The following is a 12,876-nucleotide window of genomic DNA, read 5'->3' on the forward strand; positions in this document are numbered from 1 at the left end:
GGAAAATTCATGAGGCTGGGATGGTTCAAGAAGAGAGAGGAAGGGAGGGACCTACTTTTTCACTGAATAGCAGGTGATAGTTTCAGGCTAATGGGACCTTGTGGAAAAGCAGGGTAAAAAGAAAAGTGATGAGTTGAAGCCTGTGGCCGGAACAGCAGATGAAGAGGCAGGTGAGATTCCTGGAATCTGTAGCCAGCATGGTAACGATGGTTTTCACCAGAATCTCTATGAGGGGTTTTTGGTTTTGTTTTGTTTTTGTGTATTTTATGAAGCACTTTGTTTATCCTTAGACAACAAGACAACTATTTCACAGTGGTCAATGGCTCAGGGTTTAAGTAGTTTGTAATGTTCAAAGGCTTATTTCCTCTGTGTGTATATGTTTTGTGTGTGTGTGTGTGTGTGTGTGTGTGTAAGTGAAGAAAGCAGACCTTTTTGAAAACATCTAGAGTAAATAAAGATCAGCTGCTAACTGCCTTGAGCCAATTCCATTACACACAGAAATAGACCCTGTAAGAATTTTGCGGTGTCATATTTAGTGTGACTAAAATAGACTCCCTCTTTATAAACTCATTTTCTGATTACTGTGTTGTTTCTTGGGCACTGACTTGAATAACAGAAGAAATAAAATATGGGAGAGCCTTGACTTCAGTCCACAGCCACTAAGCATGACTCGCTAGATTGACTGGCATTCACTCTCCGTTGTTCTCAGTAGAGGGGTTGGAAGCAGATGTCCAGAAAGCCTCTTCCTATGGCGAGGCAGGCTGTGGTTTGGGGTGAGTCCAGCAGCATACTTTGCAGAAGGGGAAATAAAAGCCTTTGCTCAGATGGATAGTGGACCCATTTGAGGCTCTGGCTGTCCGTGATAAACTGTTTAAGTGGAGAGGGGACACCAAAAATAAATACATCATACAGCCCCTGAACAGCATTTTTTGTTTGTCTGTTTGTTTGGTTTTTTTTGTCACTTCCCAGGGAGCAACCATGTCACCATTTCTTCGAATCGGTTTGTCCAACTTCGACTGTGGGTCCTGCCAGTCTTGCCAGGGCGAGGCTGTGAACCCTTACTGCGCGGTGCTGGTCAAGGAGTACGTTGAATCAGGTAAGAGGGACAGGGTCAGGGGTGGAGATGCCCGAGGAGATGACTCTGGTGAGGAACCAGGTATGAAGCAAGGCTGTCCAGCACCTTCAGTCAACTGAATTGTGCAGCTCAGGATGTTATTGCCCAGAGAAGCCAAGTGCTTTCACAAGGACACATGCTTAGAGATGGATTCTGAGCCAGAACCCGTGACCCACTGGTGGCTCTATTTCTCCGTACTATTTTTTTTCCACATAAACATAGTTAAGGAGTAAGCTGGGTTGAGGAGACTCTTGGGAAAGAATCCAGTAAGAATCTAGTGAGAGATGGAATAGATATGTAAAACCTATATTGATAAGCTTTGATGATAATGCCTTAAAATGACTTCAGATAGATTAAAACTACCTACTCTTCATTGATCTCACAATCAACTCTAAAGACTGCTTGCTGCTTTTTTGCCTAAGCTTAGAGGAAGGTTAGGGGAATCATTAGTGCTTAGAATCCACATTATGGTATTTTGTGCTTAATTAGTACCTTCTGTGAATTGAAGAAGAGTCATGTTTTGTCAAAGGTGAATATTTACAATCAGTTCCTGGTGAGGGGGCAAAGTGTGTCAGCCACCCAAGATTCCTTCTTTGTGATTAGACCTTTGCTCAAACTATCCTGTTGTGTAGGGTCCCCAGTGTTGTGTATTGTGAATTGATCCCTGTATTTATTGTGTATCAATCCCTGCCTCTGCATTTTAGGATTCTTATGGTCTTTACAAAGGAAAGACAGGAGGAAGTTTATATATCCCAAGACCATCCCAGGCCCTCTACCTTCTCCTGTCTCCCTGAATCTAGACTTTGAAGAGAAAGCACGCAGGTTTGCAGTCACGATAGAAGAAAGACAAGAAACAAAAATATAACATGGTGAATAATGATAGGTGCTCTGAAGAAAATTAAGCAGCAACAAGGGGAGACATAGGGAAGGGGACAGAGAAAGGTGTGTTATTTTATGTAACAACATCCTAAAAAGGCCTATTTGGGTGGCATCTGCAGGTGCAAAGTCAACCTGATTCAGACTTTGGGCACCTGCAGCTGGACACCACAGTTCAGAATTCTGGGGCTCCATATGACCATGCTGGCTCCCCTCCCCCACCAAAGGCTTTCCCCTCTCTGGCTCACTTGGTCCCTCCAGCCACTCCGAGTACATCAAAGCTGCAGAGATGGTCTGAATCATCTCGCTCTCCCTGCTGCCCAGAGTTCTCTCCTGTTTAGTTAAAAGCGAGAATGCCACTTGCTCCCAACCTAAAACCTTTCAAATGTCACAGACATCTTTGAAGTGTAAAATGTCTGAGTTTTTCAAAGGCGCTTTTGACTTAATGGGTCTCCTAGATCCAGTTCTCTTTATAACCTCAGGTCTCACTGACATTTGCCTCCTGGGAGCTGAATTCTTTCCCCCTCCTTCTTTTGGCTTTGCCTTTGAACTTGGTCTAATCAACCATGTGGATCAAAAGACCTTGTCAGAAAAAGAACATAGTGTTGTCTTTTTTTTCCCCCCCCAAAAGATTAGCCTGTGGAGTTTGGAGAAGTTTTGGAGATTTTTGGTTTGGGTTTTGGTTGTGTTTTGAAGAGAAATTACTCTGAATGTTATTAAAGTATTTCTCCCATAGAATTTAAACACATTCCAATCTTTGGGGCATGAGCCTGGGTTTTTGTGATGAGTCAATGGAATAGGGACAAACAGTCCACCACTCAATGAAACTTTGAAAATGGTAACACTCGCTTTGCACAAGCACAATCCTGGTTCTGGTCTTCTTTGTAGGACATCACAAACCCAGTAAATGAACACATTTTTAAAAAATGGCTTGCCTTGGAGACTTTTGCCCTTCTTTTTGCATGGATAATGATTATAATTGAAAGAATTCTTTGATGGGGAAGGTGTAAATCTGTGGAAGTCAGTTGCTACTATGATCATTAATATCTCTGTTCATTTCTAAACAGCCCAACCTACAGTTAATTATTTTAACTAAGCCATAAATATCTTTCCTTCCTATTCCTTCTTTAGCAGTGTCATAGTTTCTATCTCTACTAGTCAAGTTTACCTAAAATTTGAAGTTTCAGCTTATTCAACTCCTAGAATACTCTCAGAAATAAATATTAATTTAACAAATGCTAAGTGTCTGTTCTGTTTAGCCTTGTGCATGGTAGAGAAGAGGCCATCAGGAGTTAAATCTGCTTTGTGTCCCTGTAGAAATGTTTTTTCACTTTATCAATATCTCTGAATTGCTAAATATGCCACTTAATGTATTTATTATCACAAGAAACTAACACTCTAATTCGGCTTCAGTTTTCTGTTTTGAAAATGATGAAGAAGTAAATATTAGAGAAGATCTACTGTGGATGAAAGCTATGTCAAAATGGCTTCAGAGGAAGTTTCCTGGAAAGGAATCGTCTGGGCCGTGGTTCCTGTTCCTTACCATGATGAGGACATCCTCCCATCTACCTTCCTCACTCACACATCCACAGTCTTCTTTGCAGGCTCCATGGACCAAGCCCACCACCTCACTGGGGTGCCTGTCAGGTTTTACTTAGGGTACATAGTGAATGAAAAACGCACCTTCATTCAAGAATTAGAGAAGGTGCTTCCAGGCACAGTGGCACATGCCTATAATCCCAGTGGCTCAGGAGGCTGAGGCAGGAGGATCTCAAGTTCAAAACTGGCCTCAGCAACTTATCAAGGCCCTAAACAACTTAGCAAGACCCTGTCTCTAAATAAAAAATAAAAAGGACTAGGGATGTGGTTCAGTGGTTAAGTACCCCTGGGTTCAATCTCTGGTATGTATAAATAAATAAATAGAATTAGAGAAGGAAATAATGCCTCATTATGTTTCCAGGGCTATTGTCTCAGTGCATTTATATCAAATGGAAGATTTTAAATATTCTTTCCAAGGAATGCTCATTAGAAACTTAAATTATGGCACTCTGTCTCTCAGATGGATATAGCAAATTTGTATTGACTATTTTTTATGAGAAGTCGAAGAAAATAATCAATCACATGATGAAGTCTTCATGGGTTAACAAAGGAGGGTCTCAAAAGGGATACAACTTTTTGAATATTTATTTTCTCAGATTTTCACTCACAAAGTGAGGCAACAAACTGCTGAAACGAACATTTCCAGTCTAAGGAATGAACTACATTGGACTTTGAAGGCTAATGTGTTGGTATTATCTTGCAACTAGACTATGGAACTTTTCTCATTCTGCCATAGATTGTTCTGATTATATGATGTTTTTGTCTTCACAACAGAATCACGTATCCCAGGGAGCAGAGGGAAGGATGTCACTGTGGACTTGAATTATTCTCCTAAGCTGTTCAAAGGAACAATGAGAACATATCTTTTTTTTTCCTCCCCTAGAAAATGGGCAGATGTACATCCAGAAAAAGCCAACCATGTACCCTCCCTGGGACAGCACTTTTGATGCACATATCAACAAGGGACGAGTAATGCAGATCATTGTAAAAGGCAAAAATGTGGACCTTATATCTGAAACTACCGTAGAGTTGTACTCGCTGGCCGAGAGATGCAGGAAGAACAATGGGAAGACGGAAATATGGGTAAATGTCAGAGCCATGAGCTTCATTTAAAGTGTACACCCATCATGTTAGCTGATGACTAACTCAAAATTTCTCCGTCATCCTAAAGGTAGGATTACACTGGTCTTAGGTAAACAGATTCCCTACCACTTACTCATTGGTGATAATTCATGACAGACTATAGAACATATTGATGTATTCCAATCTTTGCATAAGATGAAGACGGTCTCTTAGGCTATGAAAAACTCTTATGGATTTGTAACTGTTAAGGCAAGCATGGGAATATCACAAAGTCCCCTTAATTGGGAAATCTAACTGTTGCTTGTCAAGATATCTGAATTTGAGCATATAGAACAAAGTATTTGGTCTCCTCTATCCATGTTTTGCAGATCCTTGTAAATTTTTTTTCAGTCATCATGAAGTCACTTAACTTACTTTGTACAAAGAAGTGGATCATACACAATTCATATCAACATACCAAGTTTTGGAAAACCTAGGTTATAACTGGCTAGCAAATTTTTAGAATTGTTCAAAGAAAAAGTAAAAAAAAAAACATGCACAAGCAGTGAAGTGAAAAATTCTTCATTGTGTACAATGAATCAAAGAGCTTTCTACTGTCATGTATATCTGATTAGAACTAATGAATAAATAAACAAACAAACCTAATGCATAAAAATTCCTAATGAAAATTTCTGGAGCACATAAAATAAATCATTAAAAACTGCTTTTGGGTGATTCAAAACCCAAAAAATGTTCAAATATATTTTTTTTATTTATGCCAAAGAAGAGAATCTTGCTTTTCTGCTTCTTGCTATTACTCAGATTTTAGAAACACACCCAAAAGGTTTTTAGGTCACAGGTTTCAAATGGGAATGATACAAGCCTACACTACATTTTTGTATCGGTTCTGTATTTTTTTATCTTGAACAAACAAACAAAAACATACTTTTAAGAAAAGCATATAAATCTGTGTTTTTGCCCCTAAAGTAATCTAGTATATGCCAAGATTTTCTTTAAAGATCCCCAAGCTTAGATATATTTAGGTAATGTAGTTCAGCAGCATCTATTGAATGTTTCTGCATTCAGCTTGGAGAAAGGGATCATGGAACAAAAAGCATCCTGGGGTACCTGCTTAGGCAAGCAAGAAAAGGTTAAATGTAGAACTGGACAGTGTTACAGATGTTTGTCCTAGTGTTAAGGAGTTTACACAAACCAGGTGAGATGTGGGTCACCATTTTGATCTGAAACACAGGAACTTTGACATGACCAGGAGAAAGAAGAGAGAAGCTACCAAACCCTCCCTTAGCCCCCTTCTCATTTATTTTCTACTTTGTACCTAATTATCTTTCAAGGTAAGAATCGCCAACTTTCAAATTCTTAAAATAACATTCTATTCCAGAATCTTTCTCAATGAATGGAAGGATAAAGAAGGGTTTCCTTCCCCCTTTTATTAATTAGGCTGCACTTATATGAGGTTTGCCTTTCTGTTTCTCTCCAAGTTACATTTGATTTTGTGGCTAGGTTTTTTTTGCTGATTTTCCTCTTATCAGATATTTTACTTTCCTTATAGTCAAGGACTATTGGACACAAGCATATGGTGTCATTAAGGGCCTCATTTAACCAACTTGCAAACATTTTCCTTTTTTAAACTTTGTGCCCCACCCCACTCCCCATTATTTCTTAGTCTGCTTTTATCTTTAAGGGCCAACAGATTGTTTTGAATTTACATTTTCCCTTATTTCTCTTATGAGCTTCTTTCCTAAAATTTCTCTACTGAAAAACAATTTTTTTTTCAAATTTAGCCTTCATCTCCCTAGATGCTGTTGTGTTTTTAAAAGCATAATGACAGTTGCCTTCTGCTTTCCTAAGGCTGGAACCTGTGCATGGTCACTTCCCATTCCCTCCCCAAGACGTGATAAAATATGGCTTTCTAAATGTATTGTTTTTCCAGTAGTTGCCTGACTGGATTTCCTCCATCACCACTACCTCCTGAATGTTGATGATGCTGTGGTCACCTCATTCTGACTTTCACCACTTCCTTTGGGTGGGCTTCTCATTCCTTGCTCTTCTCCATTTCACTTCTTATTCCACAAACCATAGAGCAATGGTGTCTCCACTTGATGCCCAAAATAGCTCTCTCTCCATTAATCTCTTTAAGCTTGCATGCAAATTTATAGTTAGCTGAGTAGTGCAAGCTTTGTTTTATCATAAAACTCTAATAGTAGTAATGCTGTGATGCAGATATTGTTATTATGTCCATTTTCCAGAGATCTTTAAGGCATAGTAACTTATACAGGGTCATGCGGCCCAGAAATTAAATTTAGCAAAGATTCAGATTTGACCCTAGATTCAACAGGATGTTTCTTGCTATTTCTCACTTATACTAGTTAACCCATGGACGTGGTGATCAATAACAACCTCTGATGCATCTTCTTTCTTATTCTTTTTAGTCTACTAATGGCATAGTATGATGATTTAATATGTTTTTAATAGTACTTATGTTGTCAGATTTATCCCTTTTTTCCTCCTGTATGTGCCCACATTACATAAGATCCTTTATAAAATGGTGCATATACATTGTATGTGTACATGTTGCATATATTGCATACATTAATTAGATTGGTATGTACTTATGTATATACATTATATCTACATATAATATATAAATATTTTAACTAGATTGGTATGGGAAATGATTATTATATTATTATATACATATATTATACATATACTATATATAATCCAGTTTAATATATACATACATCATATATGTACATATCCAGTATAATGCATATATCCACTATGTAATACTTGATTCTGTACTGAAAGAAATACATATCTATGTATATATATATATATATATATATATATATATAGAGAGAGAGAGAGAGAGAGATATGTATTTCCTATAATAATATTATATATAATAATCCCTTCCCATAATAATCTGATTAAAGTTTCCTTTAGTGCAGTATCCAAAGAAGCAGTTTCTACTCTGTCAAAGAGGAAAGCTGCTGCCACTGAATACACTGGTTAACCTAGATGTGCATCCCAGGTAAAGGGAAGAGGGTCTACAGGATTTAACTTTCCCCCAAAAGACCTATTTCCCTCCAAGAGAGCTAGAACTGGAATCTGAGGTGCTTTTGTCATGATTAAGACCCACATGTGCCCTCTTGCAGTTCTTTCAATGAACAACATCACAAGGCAAGAAAACCAAATAGAATCTGTTTTAGAATTTTGTTTCTTCTTTATGTAAATTTCTATCTCTAATGAGCAATGATATCTAGTAAGTAATGCATCTCCAAGGGGAGGTGTTAGGATAAAGGCAAGAGCTGTCCCCTCTTCTGATGATAACGAGAAGGAGTAATGTGAGAAAAACCATGTTTGTTTCTACACTGGGAATCTCCTGCCATCACCCAGCTAGCCAGTTATGATGTCATTGAGCTCAGGGCTGGCTTCACATTCTGACTGATGTTTCTCTCCTTCTCTCAACCAGTTAGAGCTGAAACCTCAAGGACGAATGCTAATGAATGCAAGATACTTTCTGGAAATGAGTGGCAAGTGACATTTCTTCTTCCTGTGTGGGGGTGAGGAGGGCATGGCCTTCTTCAAGTATAACTTATTTTACTTTTGCAATGATCATAGAAAAGAATGAGGAGGAAAAGGAAACATAAGGAATTTTATTAAAATTTCCAGTGGTGCTCAGGCATGAACTGAAAACAACTATCCAGACCAGATAAACATAGAATAAATACAAAAATAACTATTATTTGAATATAAAACATTTACAGCATTTTTATATTATATGAATTCATATGTCTAGTGCTTTTATAATCTGTCTTTATTTAAGTTTAGAGATTTAATGTAAGTATAAATGGCGGTCTTTATGTGTTGCTATGGGTGGATATAATGTTTGTATATGATAGTGTTCTACAAAAAGGTATCACAGTAGAATACAACATAAGAAACCAATAATATTTTCCATAAAACTAGTGGTAAAATGCTAATGCTTAAAGTTAGTCACCTCACATTCTTTTAGGAACAAGGAAGGGTAAAAAGGGAAAATAATGCATTGCAAAAGAGTTTCGGTTTCATGTCACACACAGTCTTTGATCACAGAGGTTAAATATACAAGCACAGTCTGCTAGGTACCAGTAACAGCCTGTCTGTGCTACTTAAATGAATCAAATGCTATTCTTCATGAAATCCCAAACCTTGGAATGAACTGAGAACTTATTGATGATAAGATTAATTAATGAAATATACAAAATCAGTTTAACTACAGATTGAGTATTCCTTATCCAAAATGATTGAGACCAGAAGTGTTTCAAGTTTGGGATTATTATGGATTTTGAGATATTTCCATATCTGAAATGAGATATCTCAAGGATGGAAATACAAGTCTAAACAGGAAATTATTTTATGCCTCATATACAATTTACACACATAGCCTGAAGGTTATTTTATATAATCTTTTTAATAATATTGTGCATGATACAGTTTCATAGAGTGGAATTTTCCACATGGTCCGTCTTATCAATGATCAAAAAGTTTCAGGTTTTGAAATATTTTGGATTTTATATTTTTGAATTAGAAATTCTCATCCTGTACCAATAAAAAATAAGTTTTAGTTCAAAGAATTATAGTGCCTCTGCCTAATACATATAGTTCTTTATATGCCCAGACTCAACAGAATATATTGGAAAGAATAATACTACAAGACATAATCGGGGTAAATTTGGATACCCACTGGGTATTTGATGATATCGAGGCATGATTATTATTTTTTAGGTGTGATATGATATTATGGTTATTATGGTTTTTTTAAATCTTACTCTTTTATAGTTATATGCTGAAAAGCTATAGATTTACTTCAAAATAAGCCATTGCACAGGTAGGGAGATGGACAGGGATCTGTTGAAAGAGAGTGGCCCTGAACTGATCACTGTTGAAGCTGGAGAATTGAAAACCACCTATAGAAATTGTTGTGCATAATATGAAATTCTCTACAATAAGGTTTCTTTAAAAAATAAATTTAAAAACTACTGAGGAGGAAAAACTTTTCTCCCCACCACCCACCCCAGCCCCTCAGACTCTGAAGATATAGAGTGAATGTAATGACACTGTTTTTGAGTTGGCTAAATGAGATAGAGTGAGCGTGGTGTACCTGAATGACTCTTTGCATAATAAGTGAAAGTACAGAAATAAATACCAATAACATTTAATTCCTTGAATAAAAGAAAGTCTACACTTCCCCTTAGTTCAAAACAGAGTCCAGTGTAAAGTGGAAAAAAGTCCTCCATTGGACTGAAAGTAATTTTGGTAAATAATTTACAGATTCCTGCTTGGAGATGCAATTGCATGAACATTCCTCCTGTTATTACAGAACTTCAGTGTTCTATTAGAATGAAAAAAGCAAATTCAGGTGGGGCAAAACCAACAATATTTTATGAATAATAATCACACAAACCCAGAAACATGTTTTTAAGAATAAGATTTGATGATATTTAATTTTTTTTTTTTGGTATCTAGGCTAAAATTGAGACACTATCTCCAAATTTTTTGTTTACCAGAAAAGTCTAATTTTTAACAACCAATATTATAGAATTACTAATTAGATAATCCCTTGTTGATAACAAGATAAAACATATACGATGTCATTCTCTTTTAAGAATGCTTGTTTTTATATCTAAGAAATAGTTTTCTGGATTGGGATGTAGCTCAGTGGGGTGGGTTTGCTTAGCATGAGCAAGCCCTAGGTTCAATCCCTAGTACCAAAATAAGATAAAATAAGTATAAAGAAAGAGTTTTCTAAAGAATTCAGACCTTACACTCAGGGAATGTAAACCCAGATTAGAAAAGTGGTGCAGATTAAACCATTATATTAATTATATTCCAAATTTATTTAAGTACAGATTAACCAAGAGATCAGTATGGGTTGCCTTTATTCCAGAAAGTTCTGAAGAATTAGGAAGAAGCAGAATTGAGATTTTTCAGAGAAGGAAGAAATCCTTCTATGAGGGAAAAAAAAAGTGAAGATTTGAGCAAAACATGACATGGATAGGGAGGTTGGAAGAAGCCAGCCTTGGTAGACCAGTTGGCCCTTCCAAAATCAGCAGGAAGTCTTAGCCCTGAGTTTGGTGGGCTTGAGAGAGTAGTGCATAGATTGAGCCATGCTCAATAGGAAGAGTATACTTTCTCTTTTTTAAACATTTGGGGCCTATAAAATTTTCTTCATGCTCTGGAAAAGTGGTAAGCATCCAGTCTAGGGGTTTGGCTATAGATAGAAAATAAAAGAGTTGAAAAGAATAAAAGATAGCAGCAAGATTTCATGAAAGGGAACACCTATTGTAGGCGCAGAATTGTATTGCTTGATAATTATTTTAAAATGAAAGGTGAATGAAGAGAAAATGTTGAAGATATTTCTTAAAGTAGCTAGACTGGGAAAATAATGATAGGACTGGTGAAGACTGGGGTACAGGAGGAAAAGGCAAACAAGTTAGGGGTAAAGAACTTAGATATTTAAGATAATGCTTCAGGCTCTCCACACAGACCATTCCAGTCTTGCTTTTAAAAAATCTCTCTTTTTTTAAATTTCTAAACTAGAATCACTTTTTCTCTACTTTAACTCAGTGACCCTTAGTTTAATCTCTCATTCACCAAGCCTAACTTATTCTCATCCTAGTTTCAAATAAAATAACCCACATTAACTAGCCTTAAAGTATTAGGCAAAATATTATGACCCATCTGCAGAGCTGTTTAGAGGATAATCTGGAATTCTCTGGGTCTAGGAAATGAGGGTTGCCATAAAACAGACCTGTAAACCATTGTAGGGAAGATGTGAGTCCTAAAATGTGTTTTGAAACTTGGCTGGATTCCTGGGGAAAGGCCTCCACCTACACAGCTCTCCTTTGTCTACCAAGAGTTTTCTGGCCCAAACACTGTTAGAATGGGACTTTGGCAGGGACATTCAAGTGTATTGTCAGATCTCTGTCACTGCTGAGCAAGAATGGAAGTACTTTAGTTTCCATATTGTTAACTCTGTATACTTTTGAAATATAATGAACCCCTTATTCTCACTAATTTTCAATTTGTGTATATATACAAATAGAATAAATAAAGTAAGTTATCCCAAATCCTCAAGCTATTATAAAATTATGATTCTAGGCATTATAATCATTCATTTTGTGATGCTTATTTTAGTGATGGTGTGTTTTTGCTCTTTCTTTACTGCTCACCCTGTCATTCTCCCTCACCTGCTGGAGTGTTCCCTGTGCTCTTTAACCACCACTACCATTTGGTGTTCTTTGGTCTCCTGAGCTTTCAGCAGGGACATACTGGGTATTCTCAGAATTCTACCATCTTAGAGCACTTCAGCCTTTGGGAAGGTGTCACCTGGCAAGGGACACTGTAGACAGTGACTACACAAAGCAACTTCACCAATATCCATGAGCTCAGGATGAACTGAATATACAAGAATTTGATGATTTGCTGTAGATAACTAGCTAATACACAGGATTACCAAAACATTTTTTAAAATGACATTAATTAATTTTCTGGCCTTTGCCACATTGACCACTGTAGACATAACTAGCTTATCAGATCAGAGTGGCCATTAGGAACTAGAACATAAACACCCTCCAAAAGTTATTTTGTCCTCACACAAAAGGCTGAACAGCTCCCTTTGGTCTATTGTAACCTTGGTATTTGTTGGATATTTGTCAATCTCTGTGACCAGAATATCTGGCAAGAACAACTTAGGGAAAGAAAAGTGTATTTGGGCTCACAATTTCAGGGGCTCAGTCCATGGCTGAACAGCTCCCTAGCTTTGGGCCCAAAGGAAGGCAAAACATCATGGCGGAAGTGTGTGGTAAAGGAAAGCTGTTCAACTAATGGCAGCCAGTAAGTGAGGACAGGAGGGAGAGAGAGAAAGAGAGAATGAGGAGCCAAAGACACACCTCAGGCATACCTGAGGCATACCTCAGTGACATACCTCCTCCAGCCTCTCCCTGCCTGCCTAGTCCAATCAAATTATTATTCTATCAAATGGATTAATCCACTGATTAGGTTCCAGCGTTTATAATCTAATTATTTCACCTCTGAACATTCCCTCACAAACACATGAGCTTTTTAGGGGACAATTAATATCCAAAGCAAAACACCTTGTCTATAAATAGGTGTGAAGAATCCTGGCCCTTCAGAAATGCTGCTCCCAAGTTCTGTCA

The 12,876-nt window shown here is 37.3% G+C and overlaps 1 protein-coding gene across 2 annotated transcripts in view; it reads left to right on the forward strand.

Annotated features, from left to right (window-relative positions):
* Positions 1–12,876, forward strand: part of Prkcq (protein kinase C theta) — a 119,168-nt gene that overhangs the window by 43,543 nt on the left and 62,749 nt on the right. The window contains exons 1-4 of one of the 2 annotated variants that reach the window (XM_026391828.2): positions 607–773; positions 970–1,096; positions 4,473–4,672; positions 8,148–8,208. In XM_026391828.2, coding sequence (XP_026247613.2) covers positions 979–1,096; positions 4,473–4,672; positions 8,148–8,208 — 379 coding nt within the window. In that variant the 5' untranslated portion in view covers positions 607–773; positions 970–978. Of the gene's footprint in view, positions 1–606; positions 774–969; positions 1,097–4,472; positions 4,673–8,147; positions 8,209–12,876 lie in introns of those variants that run through there. The other variant, XM_026391827.2, reaches the window with a different exon arrangement.

The sequence above is a fragment of the Urocitellus parryii genome, chromosome 9 (assembly GCF_045843805.1).
Source record: "Urocitellus parryii isolate mUroPar1 chromosome 9, mUroPar1.hap1, whole genome shotgun sequence".
Taxonomy (NCBI): domain Eukaryota; kingdom Metazoa; phylum Chordata; class Mammalia; order Rodentia; family Sciuridae; genus Urocitellus; species Urocitellus parryii.